This window comes from Lutra lutra, chromosome 3 (assembly GCF_902655055.1).
Source record: "Lutra lutra chromosome 3, mLutLut1.2, whole genome shotgun sequence".
NCBI lineage: Eukaryota > Metazoa > Chordata > Mammalia > Carnivora > Mustelidae > Lutra > Lutra lutra.
In genome coordinates this window covers 3,907,986-3,931,041 of record NC_062280.1, presented here as the reverse complement: position 1 = coordinate 3,931,041, position 23,056 = coordinate 3,907,986, and the positions used below count along the sequence as shown (strand labels likewise).

The 23,056-nt window shown below is 41.5% G+C and overlaps 1 protein-coding gene across 1 annotated transcript in view; it reads left to right on the top strand.

Annotated features, from left to right (window-relative positions):
* Positions 1 to 21,507, top strand: part of STAT4 (signal transducer and activator of transcription 4) — a 91,733-nt gene extending 70,226 nt beyond the window's left edge. The window contains exons 14-24 of the mRNA XM_047722414.1: positions 361 to 405; positions 9,576 to 9,659; positions 11,171 to 11,269; positions 13,732 to 13,867; positions 15,670 to 15,719; positions 16,179 to 16,273; positions 16,568 to 16,704; positions 17,047 to 17,238; positions 18,563 to 18,629; positions 19,010 to 19,118; positions 20,820 to 21,507. Of these exons, the coding sequence (XP_047578370.1) occupies positions 361 to 405; positions 9,576 to 9,659; positions 11,171 to 11,269; positions 13,732 to 13,867; positions 15,670 to 15,719; positions 16,179 to 16,273; positions 16,568 to 16,704; positions 17,047 to 17,238; positions 18,563 to 18,629; positions 19,010 to 19,118; positions 20,820 to 20,846 (1,041 nt within the window). The 3' untranslated portion in view covers positions 20,847 to 21,507. The remainder of the gene's footprint in view (positions 1 to 360; positions 406 to 9,575; positions 9,660 to 11,170; positions 11,270 to 13,731; positions 13,868 to 15,669; positions 15,720 to 16,178; positions 16,274 to 16,567; positions 16,705 to 17,046; positions 17,239 to 18,562; positions 18,630 to 19,009; positions 19,119 to 20,819) is intronic.
* Positions 21,508 to 23,056: the final 1,549 nt, after the last annotated feature.

Sequence of the window (23,056 nt, the reverse complement as noted above, 5' to 3'; positions counted from 1 at the left end):
AGCTCAGCTCAGACGCTACCTTCCAGGTACAAAGGAGTGCTGAGTAGATGATAAACATCGCAGCATGATTTCCTCTTTCCAAAATGTTGGCTGAAAAACACAGTCTTAAGAGTATTCCAACTTGTTCATTTACCCCCGAGAAAGTTTCTACAGTGGCGTCCCATGAGCTGAAACAGAGAGCTTCTTTCTGTTGAATCTGGGCAACTATGTTAGGTTTCCATGAATTAGAATTAGAATTAGAATTCCATGTTCTAAAAGACAAAATTGTGGCCAAGAAAATCACTATAATGGGTATGACCAACTTGATATTTGATTGATAGTGCTTCTCTGTCTAAACGGTGTCTTTCTTTGTTTGCAAAGCAACCGAAGGAAATGAAGTCCGGTGCTGGAGGCAAAGGAAATGAGGTACAGAATGTTTCTACAAGATCATGTTTTAAGGAAATTGCCTTATCATCTCTTATTTTCTTAAAGCTTTAAAGCTGCCCTTTATAGTTTTATAGAAAGTCACATTTGTGTTTCTCTGGTTACAAATTATTTTTTTTTAAGATTTTATTTATTTATTTGACAGACAGAGATCACAAGTAGGCAGAGAGGCAGGCAGAGAGAGGAGGAAGCAGGCTCCCTGCTGAGCAGAGAGCCCGATGTGGGACTCAATCCCAGGACCCTGGGATCATGACCTGAGCCGAAGGCAGAGGCTTTAACCCACTGAGCCACCCAGGCGCCCTCTGGTTACAAATTAAAGCTTGAGAATTGCAGGCAGGATAAGAAATTTTGTCTTAAAAAGGAGAAAACCAGAAATTGCATATAAAAAGATCTTCTTGGAGCACCTGGTGGATCAGTTGTTCGACGTCTGCCTTCAGCTTGGGTCATGATCTCAGGATCCTGAGATCGAGCCCCACGTCAGACTCCCTGCTTCAGGGGGCAGTGGAGGGAGTCTGATTCTTCCTCCCTCTCTGCTCCCTCCCGCTTTAATGCTCTGTCTCTCTCTCTCTGTCTCAAATAAATGAAAAAAATAATAATAACACCCTCTTAAAAGAACAACTATTAACATCTTGGTTCACATCATTCTAGATCTTTATGTATATATTACTTTTATATATACATATATACAGATTGTTTCATAACCTGCTTTTCCCCTCATAACAATGCAAGGTGAACAGCTTTCCATAACCTTAATACTCTTGGAGAGCAGCACTCAGAGTGGTGCTCATATTGCATTTTACAGGTGTGCCATAAGTCTTGAGTCAGTCCTCCACTATTACAACATACCTTAAAATCACTCATTTGAGGCACATCTCAAACTTCATGACCTATGATGTGAATATCACAGGTGAAAAACGGCCCTATTAATTTATGGTATCACTTTGCCCGTATACGTAAGGTTTGCATCCCACTGGATGAACTGATTAACAGCACACACGGATGTGGTCCAAGTGTTTGCATTTGAGTCAGTAAATGATAGAGCGGTCAGATCCTGGATTGAAAGTGGCCTTGGAGATCATCTGTTTCATTGGCCTCGATTGCTAGGACCTGTTTGGAATTAGAAAACCTGGGTTTGAGTCCATTCTGACCGTGACTGAAAATGTGATCCTTTGGAAATGATCTGATGGAGAAATATCTCATGTTTTTCCTCTAACAGATCAGGGTAGTAGCGCCCAACACGCTCTGCTCAGAGATGCGGTATGTGTAAGGTCATCTACACAAGGCTGTTATAAAGCAAGGAGACTTATTTCTGGTGTGGTTGGTATGGATTCATTCTCCTGGCTTTACAGTCACCGCTGCTAAGAGAAATCTCTTTGAATTATCTGGAAGGAAAAAGCACTTTATAAACCCAGCATTCAGCTGCAATCAATCTAGCCCTCCCCACAAAACCACAAAGATTGACCACAACATTTAATGCTCTGCATTTCCCCTTCCAAGAATTCTTGATTCCCTTAATTGTATCTTAAAGGGCATTTGCCAAATATCACAGCCGCAGCAAAGATGAGCTAAGCCTTCCTTTCAGAGTACAGCCTTGGTTTAGGGCCAAGCAGCAAACAGGTCTCTACCGCCCGATATCACGGAGGCAGAGCTTTTGAGTTTAAGGAAATTCTCGTAAACCAGATAAGTAGGAATTACGGTTCCCACCTCATAGAAATCCATAAAGATTTCCCCAATTTCCTAATTGAAACATTAGCGCATTATAAATAAAAAGTCATTTCATGCATCTCACTGCGATTTTGGCCAGAGTTGCAAACACTTCATGTAGCGTCAAGTCCCCGAACAGTATTTGCTAAGTCTGAACAGACTAAACACGGTGCTTCTGAGCTGTTCCTCAGTAAAATAGATCAAATGGGAATAAATGTAAAGAGCTCGGCTTCTCCAACACGTTGTCGTCTTTATGGATGTAAAACCAGAGTCTTTACTGGGGCTTCCCTAGAGCAGAACTCTCTGTAAATCACCTTCCACGATATGATAACCAAGCAATGTCTCATCGACAGTGTCTACTTATATTACTCTGAATGTATTTCCTCTTATTTTCTGATTAATAACAAAATGGTGCAGTCGTGTCAGAATGATTTTATTCTTCCCTTTTTCCCATAAGTTGGCCAGCTCGATTTTATCTTAAGCTGTTCCTTGAGCTCCCCCTACTGATAGAATCGTAGTATGATGCCTAGGTACATGGAAAACACACCACAGACCGGAGAGTTGTTTCATGTAATAGAGGAACTACTGAAAAGTCAAAAACATATGAAGTGGGCTCAGAAAGACAGAAAAGAAATCAGGGGCTTGGCCAGGCAGTAGGAGCGATCAAAAGAAGTCTGGAAGAAGCTCGGGGAAGATCTAGCGATAAGGTAGAGTTCATAAAGTCACAGGGCCAGAGATGGTAGTAACCAAAATGTCAGGAGAACAGGAAGCTGGGACGTGATAGCTCATTTTCAGATTTCAAATGGTAGTCGTCGCTTATCTGAGCACCCGCAGTGGGAGTTCACAGCCCAATAAGAAGGGATTTAACAAATCCCCCGTGGCATTAACCATATGCTGGGCACCAGGAGCTTCACTGACACTGGTACATGGAATTCTTGTGACGGTGCTATGAAGTAGGGACTGTTCGTGCCCTTATTTTAGGTAGGGAAACTGAGGCACAGGCTGGTCAGGCCAAGATTCCAGCCATGGCAGTCTGGCTCCCACATCCATGCTCTTGGCCACTGTGCGGTGCTGCGTCTGGGATCATAAAACCCGGGTGGGCAGGCGCGGCCCCGACCTCCTCCTGCCCCGTGCCTCAGTGCGCTCCCTGGGTTTGCGGGGATTCCTAGAAGGGGGGGTCTTTGCGACTGTGCGGGTAGCGTCTCGTCCTTTCTCCTGCCCTCCAGCTGCTGCTCGTACTGTTACCACTTTGCCCCCGATTCAGAGATCCCATCACTCTCTCACACCAGAATCCTTATGAAGTCTAAAGAAATTGAAAATAATGCTTTCTCAGGAAAATTTGTTGACCTCTCCCTTGTCTCCTCCATGCGCCAGTGGGGGGTTGGAAATAGCCCCGTGTTGGGGGCTGCCTCTTGCAGGCAGCTGGCCGCGTGCAAGCCGCTTACCCTCACTAACGCCCCAAATGGGGATCGGTTGACCCGCACTTACAGCCTCCTTTAGAGGATCCGATGAGAAGGCGCGTGGGAGAGTTGGCCGCGCCGCGCTGTGCAGGCGTCCGCTTTGGCTCCACTTCCCAGGGCTGCCCCTTTGTAAAGAAACGTATTCACACAGGTGGGGAAAGATCGGTAAAGATGGTCCCTGACTTAGGACGAAGTGCTGACGCTTCCTCTTCTCTACCCACCTGCCAAAGCGCTTGGCTGGAGGTGGTCCCTTTCCAGGGCCCCTGAGCACGTCCTCCTCTGGCTCCAGGTCCCTGAGACCTCAACACCATGTATGTATGTGTAGGCCCTTTTTATAGGATCACATGTCTTGGGTTCCTGCTACCACCCCACCCCACCCGCATCTGATACACACACACACACACAGATTGGCCTGCTTAGTTCTGCTTTTGGGGTTGTCAGAGCTCGGACTGGATACTTACTAGATGATTGAGAACATACAAAAATCTCATGAATGATAGTTTCCCTGGGGGCGCCTCCCTGAATCTCCCTAGCACTCCCTGGCACTCCCTAGCACATGAGTCAAACAGCCAGTGCTGTTTGACTCACATTACCCACAAAGAGGTGGTCGGTTAGGATGTGCAGGGGGTCCTGGCTGTTGGGCTAGATGAAGGGAGGAAGTTGCATTAGACGCATTCTGTCCCAGAACAGCCACAGATCTGCCCTAGGAGCCGTCTCTGGATTTGGGGGCAGGAGGTTGGTGAAAGGTGGAGCTCTGGGCCCCTCACCCCTGTTTCAGTCAAGATAGCTTTATTTTATATATTTTACAGATTGGAACCCAGGTGATGAATTTCTTTTCAAGACTATGTTTCAAGGTTGTTTCATGGATTTAGACCGTTTCTGAAGCTTTTTTGACTAAGGTTCTGTAATCTATGAAAGTGCAACATAGAGTATGCTCTTTGCTTCTTTTTTTTATTTTAAGGAATTCTAATAATTTGCTTTGGCATTTCACAACCCCCCATGGAAATCTGTGACCGTGCTGTCAGAAAATCAAGGTTAGGCACTACTGCCTCTTTGTCCCACCTTCGTCCTTTCCTTGAAAGAGCCACCACGAACACACAATCCCATCACTAGTAAATGGCCAAACCTGGAAGGCGTCAGGCAGTCCCTATAAAATAAACATTCGCAGGAAGCAGGCTTTCCCAGAGGTCCTTCTCGGGCAGAAAGGTGGCTGGAGAGTCGTCGTTGAAATGTGGAAACTGTTTGAACAGGCACTGGCATGGCAGCCTCTGGAGTACACTCCTCGGGTGTGGGTGGTGACTGACCAGCGACGGTTCTCGCCTCAGACCGCGGGGTTGGGTAGCTTTGCTTACGTGGTGGGAAGTCATGAAGCACAAGGGAGCTTTTAGTAAAGCCTGGGCGACTTGGGTTTCACGGAACAAAATAGCCAAACATGTTCTTTCCAGGTCCGCTGTTCTCAAACACAGATACGCTACTCACGTGCCAACTAGCCCAGCCGTTTTCGCAGAAAGTTGATTTCGTTCTGAATGCCTTTAAAGGCAACACCTTTAAGAAGAGATGTCAATACAAAAATAACACTAAAAATGTAGACTATTTATGGGACACCCCCCGTGGAGTCCCCTCATTCTATGGCTTGAGAATTCATTGTCAATCTCCATTTATTTCCTACGATCCTGTGATTGAGGTCTTTCTCTCATGGGACTGTACCACTATTCCCCTCTTTTATCACTGTTTCCCAGCATCTAACCCAGTGTCTAGCAAGTGATATGTATTCAACAGATATTCAGTCAGTGACTGGGATACTATTGTTAGTTGTTTTCTACTCCGTGCAACATTAGCAGAGATTCCGGCTTGTTAAGAGATGAGCGAGGAGAGGTGCCTGGGTGGCTCCGGTGATTAAGCGTCCAGCTCCGGGCTCCAGCTCAGGTCATGATCTCAGGGTCCTGGAAACCAGCCCTCCTCGGGGCTCTGTGCCCCGTGGGGAGCCTGCTTGTTCCTCTCCCTCTGCTCCTCCCCCCACTTGTGCTCCTCTCTCAGATAAATAATTTTTTTTTTAAAGTGAGCAAAGAACTTAGATGAAAATTAGCCTTATCCCGGTCGTATTTTCTTTTCTTTTCTTTTTTTTCTTTAGAGAGATAACCCAGGAAACAGACTTTTTTGGTAAGGTTTTATTCATTTATATGAGAGAGAGGGAAAGGGAGAGCATGAGAGGAGAGAAAGTCAGAGGGAGAAGCAGACTCCCAGTGGAGCTGGGCTTGATCCCTATACTCTGGGATCATGACCTGAGCTGAAGGCAGTTGCCTAACCAAATGAGCCACCCAGGCACCCCCTAGTTGTATTGTCTTAACAGAGGTTTCCTCTGAAGTCAAAAGCCGTAACTATTTGTTAACATATTCTTGATTTCCAGGGTATCTTATTAGGCATTGAGCAGAGGAAAGAAAAAAGAATGGTGATATCTATACCTACCTTTTAAAGACTGTGTATATTTTTTTTCCAGGAGCCTGGTCAAGTAGTTCTGCCAATTTTCCAGTTTCTTAGCATATCATCCCATGTGTGTTTTTCTTTACAAGTATAATGAAGCCAATCCAGTTACATTATTCAGTGGCACATAATAAAAATATCATAAATATGGGTATTTTAATCCATAATCATCTCACATGATGGCTTTTAAACACAGCCATGAATGGTGCATCTTATCTGTGGTGTTTTCCCCAGTCTACAAAGAATGGATCCTGGGAATGAGAAATTGAATATTGTCCCTGGCTTGGACCACACTCAGAAAGTAATAAAGACCATGACCTATGGCCATGTGAGCTTTGAATGTTAATGATGCTTCCTTTAGTCAGAGCTGCTTTTCTCCAGGCATGAGTATTATAGTCCGCGTCCTTGCTGGATTTCATTCTAAATGTGCCTCACAACTGCACCAGGGGCTTTAGATAACCATTAGGTATCAGTTTGAGGGGCGCCTGGGTGGCTCAGTTGGTCAGACATCTGACTTCCACTCAGGTCATGATCTCGGGGTCCTGGGATTGAGCCCCATGTTGGGCTTCACACTCAGTGGGGAGTTTGCTTGAAGATTCTCTCCCTCTGCCCCTTCCCCTGCTCTCTCTCAAATAAATAAAAAATCTTAAAAATACAAAAGAAATTAGTTTGTGTCATTGAGGAGACCTATCACCATCCACATTCCAGTTCAGTGACGTGTAACTAAAGCATGTCGTCTTCTTCCAAAGCTAAGGGACAACTCTGAGTGCCATTGCTCTGTCTGTGGAGTCCTGGTTTCTCACACTTTGGTGGGGAACACACAGGTGCCCTGACACAAAGATCTAAGGAAATTATCCATCATGAATAATTACATGTGTGTTATTTGTATAAATTAAACCATAGAGGCTAGTATGGGGGATGGCTGGGACCTCACACTCAAAAAGACTCCCTTCAACTGTCCTCCAGCTGTGGCCTTCCCCACAGAGGGGGATGTCTGTGGGGTCAAGGCAGTGTCCCAGAGTCCCAAGCACAAACAGCACCATCAATGCAAACATTTCCAGGCACAAGCAGAAACCTCTGGGCCACACCGGTCAGTGAGGCCCCTCACAGAGGTGGAGGACAGGGGGTGGGCAATGGTCCAGAATGGCCTTGATCTCTTCAAGCTACCATGTTCCATTGGAACTTTGAGTAGTTAAAACCTGGCCAGTTAGGTCATATGAAAGCTTAGATGTCAAGGCAGGAGACTATACCATACTTTAACAATTGTTAACTTGATTTATAATGGTTAAATGTTTAGACACGTGGTATGTAGGTTTCCGTCTCTGTGCTTGTCTCAGGCCTCTTAAACGTTCTGTGCAGACTTAGATCATCCTGTCCACCACTGAATTTAGTGGGAACGTGAAAGACACTCATTAGTGAACATGAAATTATGGATTCTTCATTTGTCTCAGGGTTTGCATAGTGGAAGCATCCTATAGGGCGGTGAGATTTTCTGTTTTAAAAATGTGGGTTTTGCTCAACTTGGTGCCTAAACCCAAGCTGACTACTTCATCTCATGCGCAACTGAAGAAACAGCAATTTATTTATTTCAATATGGGAGGGGTGGGGGGCTGGATGTTTTGTGTGTTGGATGTCCTGGGAATAATTTTAGGGGTGGTCTAAGGGAATTTCAAGCAAAATTTCCATTAGCATAACTTTCTACTAACCCAGTAAAAAGCATTACCACTCTAGTGACTCTAGCTACCTCAAGTTAATGTAAGGCGCCAACAGTGATGTAACCCAAGGGAGAGAGGACTCATTAATTCTCTCCTTCCTTCTCAGTAACAAATCCTAAGTTTAACATTCCTCATTGTCAGTGAAGTCTTCCTCACGCAATTGTCCTTCACATCATCATATTAAAACCAATTTTATCATTTGAAATTTAATACAAGTAGATTGCAACTTGGCATTAATGCATACTCAATATTGGATCATTTCTCCTAGGGTTGACTCTGCTGCCCCTAACGCCACACTGACATTGCTAGTCTCAATAAGTCTTCTTCCATTTATAGATTCCCACAGGCCTTATTTTTTAACACTGTCTAAGCCTTCAGGGTGCCTGGGTGGCTCAGTTGGTTAAGTGTCTAGCTCTTGATTTCAGATCTTGATCTCAGGGTTGTTAGTTCAAATCCCATATTGGGCTCTCTGCTGGGCAAGGAGACTACTTAAAATTATATATAAATAAATTTAAAAATGAAATTGTTTAATCCTTCTACATCATCTCCAAATTTTCCACATCTCTTTTGAGATGAAACACAATGTGGATGAAGCACACGGACACTCATCGTCTCAAAATTCCACCTGAAGCTCTTCTTAAAATGCAGACTCATTCCTGGCTTGGGATGAGACCAGAGATCCTGTTTTTCTAACCAGTTTTCAGATGCTGATAATGCTGCTGGTCCTGGGCACATAGCAAGGTGCCGTAAGACTTCATGAGAGAAAAATAGCAATTTCTGTCCCACTCCTTCCCATCCCAAACCTACTTTCCAGAGACGATCATTTTTTGAGTCTTACATGCTAATATTATGCTAATATCACACTAATGTTTCTTGATTTTTAAAAAGTTTATATATTTAGCTCCTGAATTCTTTCTATAAAAGAAAACTGTGGCTCTTTTATACCAGCTTTCTATACATATAAATTTCCCCCATCTTTACAATATCATTATAGAACATATTTTGGTTTAGTCAATATATTCGGCATTAATGTTAGTATGAATATATAAAAATCATTAACAGCTGAACCCTATATTATAGTATAATTGCATTTCCATTCTTGTATTACTTCCAGTTTTCCCTGGATTTATTAGTTGCCTTAATTTCATTTTATTCGATCAATTTATTTTATGTAACTCTCACTAATGTAGCCCAAAAGTTTTCTTCAAAACTCGAAAATTTCTTCTTTCTTTTTAAGAAGATTTTTAAAAAATATTTATTTGTTTATTTGAGAGAGACAGAGTGCGCAGTGAGGGAGGAAGAGAGAGAGAGAAACAAGCAGACTCTGTGCAGAGCAGGGAGCCCAGTGTGGCGCTCCGTCCGTCTCACAACTCTAAGATCATGACCTGAGCTGAAATCAAGAGTCAGATGTTAACTGGCTGGGCCACCCAGGCACACTGAAACTTGGAAACATCTTGCAATATGGTCAAACAGGTCAATCTGAGTTTTTTGTGTTTTCCTTTTTTCTTGGAGACAGCCCCCTAGGAACCTTCCATCTCTTCCTATGATTTGGGTTGATTACCCTCTGATCCTGTTGCACAACTATTTGTGGAAATAAGATTTCTCACTCTGTATATACTCTAAATAACTTTTTAAAATAGTAAGATATTTAAGATATTTAAATAGTAAGGATATTCTCATAATAGAGAATGTTTGGGGTATTTAAGACTTTGTTAATTTTTATAGAAGCAGACCTAATACTAGATAGCAGGAGTACATCTGTAAGGTAACAGTTGATTTCTTTCTTCCTTAGGGTTGTCACATGGTGACTGAAGAGCTTCATTCTATAACCTTCGAAACACAGATTTGCCTCTATGGCCTGACCATAGATTTGGAGGTAGGCGTCAATCAAGTATTTACTAATAATATACTCAGTCGTTGGCTGGCATTTATAGATGAAAGCGGAGTCTTTTGTGGGTATTAGTACATTCCCTTTTTATCATTTTTGTTTAGAATTTTGTTTAGAAACTTTAGTTTAAGGAACCAATATGCCAGATAGTTACTAATTAGTCAACATTCTACTATTAGAATGTATACTATCCTGGTTAAATACAATGATCAAATCTCATGGGCATTATCAGTTGAATATCTTGAATAATGGGTTGCCCAGATTGCATGTTTGTTGGTTCATTTTCTGGGATCTTCTGAGTCATGAGTAGTTAGTGGAAAACCTAAAGAGAAATAAGTATCCTTAAACCATGTCACTTAATGATATATTTTCCAAAAATTTCACTTGTACATGAAATCCCTCAGAAGGAAAGCTTTTTTAATGTAATGAGTCAAGACAAATGATAGGAACATTAATGATACACTGTTTTGATCCTCTTATAACAGTCACCCTTGTACTCAAAGGAGGAATAAAGCCATTTTGAGGATTAAATCGAACATGACTATGAGCTCCTTGAAAGCAAGGCATCATGATTTGTCACTCCATTAGCCGTGACTCGGTGCCTGGCCCGTAGCAGATGCTCAACACAGGTTAAATCCGTGAATGGCTGGTGTGTGAAGGAAGAGTTGATATGCCCTGAATATGATACTATTTGTGGGATGTATTGTTTTAGAGTTCTGCTTTTCCTTTTTTATTGTAATGAGTGCAAATATGTAAAAATTTTCCGTAAATGCCTTCCTCATCACTTCTTCCCACACTTCTGTTTGTTTCCGTGAGCTGTTAACTGAGGGATCTCGCTGTCCACAGAAATCTAGCCACTGTTACCGAGAAGGGACTAACGTAGGTTGATTGCATTTGCGCCCTGGTCTGTGAAAGCCTGTTTGTTCCACGAGGCTGAGGACAACAGGCTCAGCCCTGCTAAGCTGAGTGTCACAGCAGACCAGGCTGCTGTCTTTCTCATAAAGCGTCCGACATTGCTTCCCTCCCCATCTTCTGCAGTGAAAACGCCCATGTCTACCACGGACGTTAATTAGATGTCAGATCATAAATTGAATATGTTGATCCATTTCATAGATAAATTTAAAATTAAATTCCTTATAGTAACTTATTAAGAGTACAGCCACAAAATCAATACAAGTTCTAATTAGTTGCTGTATGTGATATAAGTATAAACATTTGTGTGATGTCGAGGGAAAATACTGGAGAAGCTAAGTGACCAAGCACTCTGAAAGGATTCCCGTTTTTATGGCTTCTTCCATCCCTACACCTTGATTCATATGTGCTCAGAAAATTCCCGCTCCTTCACAAGCCATTTTAGTAACCAGGGCAGGGAAGACACCAGGATTAAAGGAGTAGAGCTGGCTTGAGCTGACCCTTTAGGGGACAGGATCAAAAATAAAATCAGCACAAGGTGCAACTACCTGTAATAACTGTGCTTTTTTTTTTTTTTTTTAAACCAGACCAGCTCGTTACCTGTGGTGATGATTTCCAATGTCAGTCAGTTACCTAATGCTTGGGCATCCATCATTTGGTACAATGTGTCAACCAGTGATTCGCAGGTAGAGTCTCTGTTCCTATTTCTCCTCCTTTAATTCTATTTGATTTGTTTTATTGTCAAAAAACCCATCTGAATCAAAAGACACACACACACACATATATATATATATATATATATATATATATATATATATAAAACCCATCTGAATCAAAAATCATATATATATGTCTTTTGATTCAGATGGGTTTTGACAAATTTCAAATTTCATATATATATATGAAATTTGGCATGTCTTTGTAGGTTGTTTTCTCCCAGAACTCCAATATATTTAATATTTAGTCGCATGAATACTCTCTCTAGTTCTATTTAAAGTGATGTGTTTTGATGTACTTGGACGCTGGAAGAATTCCGGCGGCAAAACTGATGGGCGGGTATTGGTTACTTCTGTGGGTCTGATCCCTCCCAGCAATGTGCCTCGTAGAGAGTTCTAGTCCCACCCAGTGGCTCTATTAACGGGACTGTGGGGAGACTTCTTGGTCTGGAATTTAATGTCTGACTGCTGTGTTCACCTCCTTAACTACTTCTGGGCACACCTCCACACAGACTTTTCTACAAAGGTAGAAAATTAGTTTCCAAATAAATGACTAGAATATCATCCAACGTTGCCTAACTACCCTCTGACTAGACAAATTTTCAAGTTGATTATAGATTTAATCCGTTCTAGGCCCAAATTGAGTTTTAATGCCATCTGGTGGTTATTTGAGACATTGATCAGAAATTGGCCTCAAGTTACAAAGCTAGCTGAAAACAGATGCTCTTCTTAAAAGACACCCGGGGAAGAGAGCAACAGAAGAAACGATGAGTCAGCCCTTCCCCTTGTTCCCTCTTACAAAATCTCGGTGTGTTGTCTTGGAAACACAAGACCTAGAGAAAATAGGTCAAATATAAATAACATTTCTTCTTAATTCAAAGCAAATATTCACTCTTCAGGGAAAAAAATATTTTTTTACCTTAGGTCCTAGCAAAATAAGAACAGATGTGATGAGTTAGCTCTGAGTGTTTTTCCTTCTTTAAAAATGTGCCCAGTAAGGAAACAACATGGAAGATGACTTGGCCTGATTCCTTCTCATCCTCCCTTGCCCTGGCATCCGAGACAGATTAATTGCAGAGAGGAAGGCTGTGTAGGGAGTGTGGTGTGTCACTTCCTTCCAGGCTGCAGTGAGTGCAGGGCTCACTAGAGAAGTTATCCTGCCTTAAAACCAAGAAAATCCTACAGCCCTGGAATTAAATGCCATTCCCATTAGGAGCCATACATATTCAGAGCTTTTCATTCAACTTCAAGGTGGAAGAGGAAAGATGGGTCACTTCCCTGTCCTCCGAGTGCAGCACTGTTGCACTTAGCTTTCCTCAGCATCCTCCTCCTGTCAGAAAGCCACCGGAGTTGTCACACGAGCCATCCCAGACTCTGCTCTGCTCCTGGATGAGGAACGTGGGCAGCAGGTCATGTACAGCTTACAGTGGAGATGCACGGAGTCCAGCATAACAGCGAACTCTAGTTTCTCTTCTTCACGCGCTTCTGCTTCAAGACCTAAGTCCCCAGACCTTAATTAGGTTCTATGCCGTTTGGTCATTTATCCAGACACAGTTCTCTGGTTCAGGGGAAATGGCTTCTCTAGAAATTCTCTCCATTCCTCCCCTTCCTATCTCCCACTTCCTGTTGGAGACTGTATCCTCTTTTATTCCCACCGTCTGAAATCTCGTGGGTTGGTTCCTTTTCTTGCTGCCCAGTGTAGTTTATGCTTCTCCCTATACTGCACTACGTTACTCAATTCTTCCCTCCTTCTGTCTTTAAAACATCTTTCTTGGCTTTCACACCTTCTGCTTTCCAGTAATCTAAAATGAAGTCTTCTCTTTCACTATTGTTGACCCAGTTTCTGGCACAAGCAATCTTGTTTGCAGTTAGTCATACAGAAGTTTCTCTTGTCCAGATCAGAAGAGAAAGACTACTATACTGTTCACAAAACAGGACTCAGGTTAATTACGAATTCACATTGTAGGGTCACCTACGTTAGCCTGATGCTTAGCTTTTTGTGCTTTGGGATTCTTTGTTTGGTCAAAGTATAACTTGTACCAATCCATAATAAACTAATTAAATAACTCAATATAGGTTTTGCTTAAGATTGATATATTTCAGGAAAGAATATTTGCCCAGTGATTTGTTGGACAGTATTAAGTACTTGTATGAATTGATTGATAGCCCATAATCCAAGGAAAGTTAAGAAATGCCCAATGGTTCTTTCAAGGATAAGATGGAGCCATATATTTTATTGGACCCAAGGGTTAAGGAACTCTTTAGGAAAAGACAAAATCAGTGTCAGTTTAAAAGCACATCAGAGATGAAGTGATATTCTGTATATTAACTTAGATTGGCCTAAAGAGTTTAAAACAGGAATTTTGGATAACTGAATTATAGTGTGTTCAATGTGATTAATGACTTTGATCATCATTACGACTCTATTTCAGAACTTGGTTTTCTTTAATAACCCTCCATCTGCCACTTTGAGTCAGCTCCTGGAAGTGATGAGCTGGCAGTTTTCATCGTATGTCGGCCGTGGCCTTAACTCAGATCAGCTCAATATGTTAGCAGAGAAACTTACAGGTGAGAGTGGGTAGATATGGGAGACTGCCTTCTGTTTGGGGTCCTCGAGCATTTTAAAGTGCCAGATGATATTACTACTATTAATAATAATAGTGATAGTCACGATTTATTGAGTGCCCACCGTATTGCCAAGCACAGAGCTAAATGTTATGTCGTCTTTCTTGGGAAAGGGTAACTAACTCATTATTCCATCCATTTTATAGATGGGGATACTGAAATGCAGAGGTTAAGTGACTTACCATGCCTGCGTGGCTAGTACATAGCAAAGCCAAGACACAGACGGGGCCTGTCCAGTTCCAAAGCCCCTTCCTTTCCATTCCGCTTTCCAGTCTCTGGGGTGTTTGATGCCATTTCCACTGAGTGTGATGTGAAGCCTTAATGGTGCTTTGACTTTCCTACTAATATCACGATGGTCCTTAACCAACTCGACAATAGCTGATTCCAGCACCAGGGAATTTAATAGAAATTAAAAGCCACCCGGACAATACTTAATTCTCCATATCAAAAAAATTTCAGTTTTGACTAACATGTTTAAAGTTTGCAAAATAGAATCACTGGTACTTACTGTGGTGACTATAGTGTAAGATTTTTCTAAAACAATTTCAAAAGATATCTATATTTTGACAAGTCTGGGGTGAACATATTTACGACCAAGAAAGAGTTAAGATGGAATACATATGCTAGCATATTTGTGTACTAGAATTGCATACAAAGTAGACCCACAGATGCATTTGCACATCAGTAGTGAACTCATGTGCAATTTGGCAAGTGCAGCTGGGATGCCACTTGGATCCACTACCTGCTCAACAGGTATTTAAATGAATCAGATCTTTGGGGAATATTAAAAAATTTAGTTAATGTAAATATGAACTTATTTAGTTTAAAAACTGCAGTGATAGGCATATTTGTTGCGTGAATAAAGTTTTTAATATGTAGCATAGATAGCAGCTATGTCCTTCCAGATCTTTATGAAATTATCCTTATGGGTATAATTTCCTTAAAAATTTAGATAGAAACTCCTGTACCCTTTCATCGCCCTGAATCAAAGTAGTCAACGGCTTCTTATTGCCCAATGGATCTTGAGTTCATTGTTTTTCTGTTAGTAATTAGGACTCCTGGTGATCTGGCTATATCTAACTTACATAAATTTATTTTATGTTTATTTACCAACATCAGGCAGCTCTTGCTGTCTCCTATATAAGCTGTGTTCATGTCCACTATGTTTCATCCTTCATTATTCTTACTAGAGTGTGATTTCCTCTTCCTTCTCCTCTGATAATTTATATCATATCTATTCATGGGGGCCTGGCCCTAGACACTCACCCTCTTTCAAAGTTATCTTAGCTCCTTCATTGAGAAGAATTTCTTCTTAGAAAATACATTTCAAAAAAAAATTAAAAAAAAATAAAGAAAATACATTTCATGGTATCTTCACGTTTTTACTGTTGCTAGCATTAAGTACAATGCAAACCCATAACAGGTGCTTAAGAAATTTTTGAAAGGGACTGGGTAAAGTCCTAATTGTGCACCTTCGGGTGCCTGGGTGTCTCAGTTGATTAAACGTCTGCCTTCAGCTCAGGTCATGATCCCAGAGTCCTGGGATCGAGCCCCACACTGGGCTCCCTGCTAGGCGGGGAGTCTGCTTCTCCCTCTCTCTCTCCCTGCCTCTCTGCCTACTTGTGCTCTCTATTTCTCTGTCAAGTAAATAAATAAAATTTTTTAAAAATAAGTAAATAAATTGAGCACCAAAGTGAAAAGTCTTAATTGTTTCATAAAAATCTCATTCTTTTCTTTTCTTTTAGTCCAGTCTAGCTACAATGATGGTCATCTCACCTGGGCCAAGTTCTGCAAGGTACAAATAGGGGAACAAAAATATTATTCCGAAAAATTTTTTTAAGTAGTGTTTCTTTTTCAGCCTCCACATCATAATCTGGGATTTTGAGGGTTTCCTAGATACAGTTTTTTTTTTTTTTAACTCTAAACTATTGTCTTATGTTTAAAGGAAGTATCTTGGGGTGCCTGGGTGGCTCAGTCAGTTGGGCAGCCAACTCTTGGTTTCTGCTCCGATTGTGAGCTTAGGGTCCTGGGATAGAGCCCTGCATCAGATCAGGCTCCCTATTCAGTGGGGAGTCTGCTTCAGGATTTTATCTCTCCCTCTGCCTCTGCCCCCTCTGGCTTTCTTTCTCTAAAATGCATAAACATTTTTTAAAAGTTTAAAGGAAGTATTTCATTGAAAAGTGGAACTTGAATTACTGTATCAACATTACTGTTAAAATAATCATTGTCCTGACATGTTTGTTTATTACAATAGGAACACTTACCTGGTAAATCATTTACCTTTTGGACATGGCTTGAAGCAATATTAGATCTAATTAAGAAACACATTCTTCCTCTTTGGATAGATGGGTGAGTTACAGGCTATATTTTCCATATGAGTTCATTAGGTTCTTATTTTTAAGCTGTTGGGTTTTTTCCTTTCTTTTTCTTTTTAAGCATGTTTATTGATGGGGATGGGGAATAGTTCAGTTTTTTACATTCCTCACAGAGTACTGATATTTACTTTAATCCTACAGGAGTATTTCATTGACTTTCTATTATATTCAGAATGAATTTAGGTCTGTTCTTTGTAAATGAAATAAATACAAATGTAATAAATTACAGTGTTTGATCAGATACAACTGTGCATTGTTCTATTTTTAGGTATGTCATGGGCTTTGTTAGCAAAGAGAAGGAGCGCCTCTTGTTAAAGGATAAAATGCCTGGAACCTTTTTGTTACGATTCAGTGAAAGCCACCTCGGAGGGATAACTTTCACCTGGGTCGACCATTCTGAAAATGGTACCTGCGCACTGTTGCTCACACGTGGGACATTTGTACTGGGTTTGGCTCTCGATATTTCAGTTTTCAGAAGTGCGTAGCATGGTGTTCTGCTCTTCATGTGTCCAGGGGGTTGAATGCTGGTTGTTACAGTTGTCCCAGAAGAGAGTCCCACGGATTTCTCATGGCCTGTGTGGGTGTCCTCTCTCGCCTGGCAGGCAGCGCTGTCCGCATGGCAGGGAAGGGCCAGCCTTGTTTGATAGCCAGGGACGTGGAGGTGATGCGGGCAGGAAGAATGGGCCCAGAGATGCCTGCAGGAGCCTGAATGCCCCCCCCACACACCCACCCTTTCTGTCTCTCCAGGAGAAGTGCGATTCCACTCTGTGGAACCCTACAACAAAGGCCGGTTGTCCGCTCTGCCGTTCGCCGACATCCTTCGAGACTACAAGGTTATTATGGCTGAAAACATTCCCGAAAACCCTCTGAAGTACCTTTATCCTGACATTCCCAAAGACAAAGCCTTCGGTAAACACTACAGCTCCCAGCCAGGCGAAGGTTAGGTTCTTTCTGTTCGCCTGTTTTCGTCAGCTTTTGGCAAATAACCTCATATTGCAGTAAAGTAAACGAAGTTCCTCTTTTGATGTTTACTTTGACTGTCATAAGTCATAGGGCGTATGTGGCGGTCAAGGCCTTAAAAACGAAGTAGGGTGTCAACAGTTCCTGAAGAGGGACAGCTGGGCGGTCCAACCCAAGTAGTCAGTCACCCGTGGCTGTGCCCAGACTCACGGGGCCATGGGGCCGACTCACGGCTGCCTGTAGAGCTTCCAGCTTCCTCCTTCCTAAAATGGGAGCGGGGCTTACTTCACATCTGTGACTGGGAGGCAGGAAAAGGAGGAGGAGGTAATGATTAGAAAGCTGTTAAGAGTTGTTAAGAGCCATGGGAGGGGCACCTGAGTGGCTCAGTGGGTTAAGCCTCTGCCTTCGGCTCAAGTCATAATCCCAGGGTCATGGGATCGAGCCCTGCATCGGGCTCTCTGCTCAGCAAGAAGCCTGCTTCCCCCTCTCTCTCTGCCTATCTGTGATCTCTGTCTGTCAAATAAATAAGTAAGTATTTTTTAAAAAGAGTTATGGGAGTCTGTTTTCTGCAGAGGAAGGCGGAGGTTTATAAGCTTTACATTTTGTGCCTTACTGTAGTCTCACGATTGTGCTTGGGCAGTTTGCTTGCCAGGGAGGGGCGAGGGGTCATCGCTTCCCTCCCCGCGCCTGCCGGTAAGTCTGGACACACCTGCCTTTGCTGGTTGTATCCTGAGGGGCTAAAATAATACCCAACCCAAAGAAGCATTTGGTAAATATTTGTTAAATACATGAAGAACATAACTAATTTAGCTACATAATTGTAATGTAAGTTTACCATCCTGTATCTCCAATGCAAGTGTACATGATCCGTTAAGATGCTCGTCCATAGTGACGAAATCCGCGAGCACCGTCTTGCTGAATAGCCTGCAACTGTCACCCACAGACGTGACCTGCTGCTACCCTACTGACTTACGATAAATCCCCCAATATGCAAATCAATCAAATATAATCAAACTTAAACCATAACATTGAACACAGGTAATTTAGTTGACTCCCACTTTTTCTCACACATTTTTGGAGACAATAATGTGTAAAGTCAGATTAGGCCTGCCAGAAGATTTTTCTCTTCTTACACATTTTATGTTCATCTCAAAGACCGTTTCATCTATTCAACTACAAATTTTTGTGAGTCACTAAACAATCATAATCTCCCTCTTCTTTTTAACATTACTTATATTTTTCTAGACTTTAAAAAATTTATTAGTAATATTGATAACATTTTTTACCTGCCTTTCTTTTCCAGTTTCAAGACCAACAGAAAGGGGGGACAAAGGTTACGTTCCATCTGTTTTTATACCCATCTCAACAATGTAAGTAACCTTAGCCACATGTAAAATATCTCTTACTCAATTTTTCTTTCTTAAAAAAAGCACTTGTACATGAAATTTTAGGATGGAGCCGAGTACCGATATACCTGATGATAAAGCATTTTAATGCTCAATGTCCTGTTTGCTCTAATACATAAAGCTAGTCTTCAGGAAGCACCATGGTCTACCATGACTGGAATTATAAAGTTGCCTTTTTAGATGTCATATATCCCAGAGTACGCTGAATGATCTGATTTCAAACAATGAATTAGGCATCTCAAAGAAACAAATAGATGAGGCCCTAGAAATGAGTTCCTGACACAGTGTCATCAGAAACTGTCATTTTTAATCCTTTTCAACATGTACTTTGTTATCTCTTTAAGCCGAAGTGATTCAACTGAACCACATTCTCCATCAGATCTTCTTCCCATGTCTCCAAGCGTCTACGCCGTGCTGAGAGAAAACCTGAGTCCCACAACAATCGAAACTGCAGTATGTTCCCTTTCTTTTCCGTTGCTCATCAAGGGCACTCCTAATGAAGCAAATGTGGTACCTGTTAATCAAAGGGGTTGACGTTCCGCCTGAGAAGTGAGAAAATGCTTTTGTTGGACCAAATCCCTGAGCATAACACTGGGTGTGTCTGTATGTTCCTGTGGGTCACTGATATGGGCATTGAAAACAGACACCTTCATTCATTTGGGCTGCTTTAAGTTCTTTCCATCAAAAGCCATCAAAGATTTCCTCTTCCTCACTCATGTACATTTTGTCCCTACTTCTACCGTTGGCCGCACCACTCCTCACCACTCTCCCATGTTAATAGACAATATACATTAGTCAATATTTATAAGCCTATAAAGTTCGATATTTATTTTAGTTCGAGAATCACAAATTCCAATTTTCCTTTATTAATTTTTACTTGCATTATGAATCCTGTCCCAGGAACTTCTTCAAGTAGCACGTGAATTACAGTCAGTAGCAGCATAATACTACTCTCCTGAGAACTTAATCACAATCTTAAATGAAATAATGTGATGGGGATACATCCTATCTACTATTATTCCTCAATACCATCAAGTGACTCAGTTTACATTCAGATGAACATATGAGAATAATAGAATCCTAAGCCCCAAGAAATTTGTATGTTGGGTGTACGGGAGGAAAATTTTGACTTTACCCTTCAAGGTTCCTTTGGCTGATCGAAGATTTAAATTGACATGAGACAGATTAATAAGAGAAAATCAAATAATTAATAAGTAAAGCACTAACAGGGGAGCTGTAAGAATATGAGGCCCACAGACAAGCAGTTGAGGCTTGTACGCCATTCTGAGCTAAGAAGAAGGGGCTGGGATCTGAGGCTTCAAAGGGATTGAAGACAATTCATAGGAAGACGAAAAAGAGGAAATATTTCATAAACAAATGTTTGCTGGGCCATACAGAAACAATGGGGCACAGAGAAGAATTTTAACAAACAAACTTTGAGTTCCTCCCTGTCTACCACGCCTCATTCATATTATACTGTAGTTATCTATGGTGATAACTCCCTTCTTGGAGCCAGATTCTCTGTCTAAATTCTTTTTTTTTTTTAAGATTTTATTTATTTATTTGACAGAAAGAGATCACAAGCAGGCAGAGAGAGAGGAGGAAGCAGGCTCCCTGCTGAGCAGAGAGCCAGATGCTGGCTCGATCCCAGGACCCTGAGATCATGACCTGAGCCGAAGGCAGTGGCTTAACCCACTGAGCCACCCAGGCGCCCCTCTGTCTAAATTCTTTTAGCCAGTTAAGGGGAAGGTGAAAATCTCTTCCTGAGCTTTTTATTTCTTAAAAATAATCAGCCTAAAATAATCTACATGCTAAAAAGACACATTTGGGTGGCAAATTTTGTTCCTCTACACAGATTATAAAGTTTTAGTCCTCTCAAAGGTTTCCAGGGATGGGGAAACCCACAGCCCCCTTTGACAGCTTATTCCAATGTTAGTTGTCTTAAATCATTTAGTTATAAGAGAACTTTTGCTACATTTTTCACACATTTTCTCAGCACATTTTTGTGGGATGAAATTTGTGAATGCTTACTAGTTAAATGGTAGAAAGATTGTGAAGTATTTAGTAGACAAAAAGGTGTTTACCTAAAAAACTATGACTTATTTGCAAAAACCAGTAATTTCCTCAAAAGTCATTTTCATTTTCCAATTTTAGATGAAGTCTCCGTATTCTGCTGAGTGACAGGAGAAATTCTGGGCACTCAAAAGAAGGAAGCAAATGAAAAAGCTTAAAGACTGATCTTTGCCAACAGTCGTACTTATTTCTTCAGCTTTGTACATACCAGTTTCCAGGAAATGGTTGAAGTCTGAAGCTCTCCTCTCACTGGCATGACACCACTAACAGGGAATGTCCTGACTAAAATGCTAAAAACCGAAGCTTCAGATAAACTTGCAAGATACGACACTTTAAGAAACCAGTGTTAATATAACATTAACAAAAAATTCATTTGTATTTGTTTCATTTTTTACTTTGTTTCTCACATGTTACTTATGATTTTGGCTCTAGAAGGATTAAGTGGATTAAGATTTCAGAATAGGTCATGACAAAGTCACACCTACATCACTCAAAACCCAGCGAGAAGACCTGAGAGAAAAGCCAAATAAGCTGATATCCTGAGTTCTAGCAGGTGAAAGCCATCACCCTGGATTTCAGACATTCTTCCCTCTGGAAATCCCTCTCTAACTCCCTCCACCCCTCTTTTGTCCCTGAAGCAAGCCAAACAGAAGCTAATGTTTAATGGGAAAGATTTCTAAAAACAGAAGGTCTTAACACAACCTGCCTTCTCAGAGAGATGCCATCTTACCAATGGCATCTTCTACGCCCACTCACATGCGCCCAACTGGATCCTCTGTTGTTCCCCCAGAGACAAAGTTTGCACCTGTCCCAAAGCCAGTTCCCATATTCCTTTGTAAGCTCCTGATAGTAGTCTCTCTCTCTTTTTTTTTTTTAAAGATTTTATTTATTTGAGAAAGAGAGCAAGAGGGGGAGAGAGAGGGAGAAGCAGACTCCCCACCGAGCAGGGAGCATGACGTGGGGCTCAATTCCAGGACCCTGAGATCGTGACCTGAGCCAAAGGCAGACACTTAACCAACTGAGTCACCCAGGTGCCCTTCTGATAGTACTCTTAAGGTCAAGGTGTCTGTTACCAGGCTAACTTGAAGTACATTCTCCCAATGCCCTCCTCCACATGCCCAATTTTCTGCAATTCAAATATATCAACTGGCAGCAAAAGTGGAGGAAATAACCATGAACCTGGTTTAAAGTTATTATATCTTGATTGGTACTTTGAATTATAAAGTGATTATTACAGTTTTATCTTTAAAGAGGTAATCTCCTACCAGGATAACTCAAATAATGGGATTTAGAAGCCAAAGAAGGTTGCAGAAGCTTTTCATTCTCTGGAATGTCTTAAAAGTATGATATACTCTTATTCAACAGAATGCTTAAAAACTTCTCAGTATAGAGCAGAATGCCAAGGTTTCGCGTGTGATCTCAACCACCATTGTTATTTGAGGGCAGACAATGCGAGGACATCTGCAATGCGCTCCCTCTAACAGAGGCAGAGGCCATGTAAGAGTAAGAGTTCAGTAAGTGGCTGTTTGCACTTAGATTCAGAAAATCAAAACCAAGTTCTTGATCGCAGTATAGACTTAGTTCCCCAAGAGTGTGAGTCTTGCATTCTAGAAATCATCTTTGTGAGAGTAATGGGACTTTGTCAGGGGATTCCTGGAGACTCCTGTTTAGTTGAGGATAAGATGTGCCACATGAGATAAAGTACAGTGAGTGGGAAGGGAATTTAATCACCAAATCTCCACCAAATCTTCCCCCAGAATATTTTTTTCCTTACAACTGGCAGCAAATAAGTAGCATTTAACGAAACAAAATGTAGATTTATTTTTCAAATATTAATCACATTTTCACTCCTCCCCTCACCCATCCCAGACCAATCACAAACGACCATTTTGCTAATCCCTTTTCAAATTCTTTTTCACATAGGCTCACTTTGACCAACTGTACTGAATATCAGTACCTCTATCTGGAATAAATGTTGAAAGGAGGCAGTTTCCAGTTAACTTCCTCATAGTCTTTAGGTAGCAAAGAAGGACTCCCGAAAACCTATAAGGAATGAGTATGCTTCTGGCATACCCAAGGGATTTTTCTGTTAGCTCTCATGTTCAGGAGGCCCAAGAGCTCCCTGAAAAAGAAGGAACAGAATTAGAGGTCAAACCAATTACGGTTATACTGTAGCAGATAACCGCGGTCAGACTTAGCAAACTGCCTCTGCGCACACCCTTCAATTTCCGACATAATTTTCTTCTTTTTTCAAATTGACCATGAGCACTGATTGATTTGACTGCTTGCATTTTTTTAAAGATCTATTTATTAGAGAG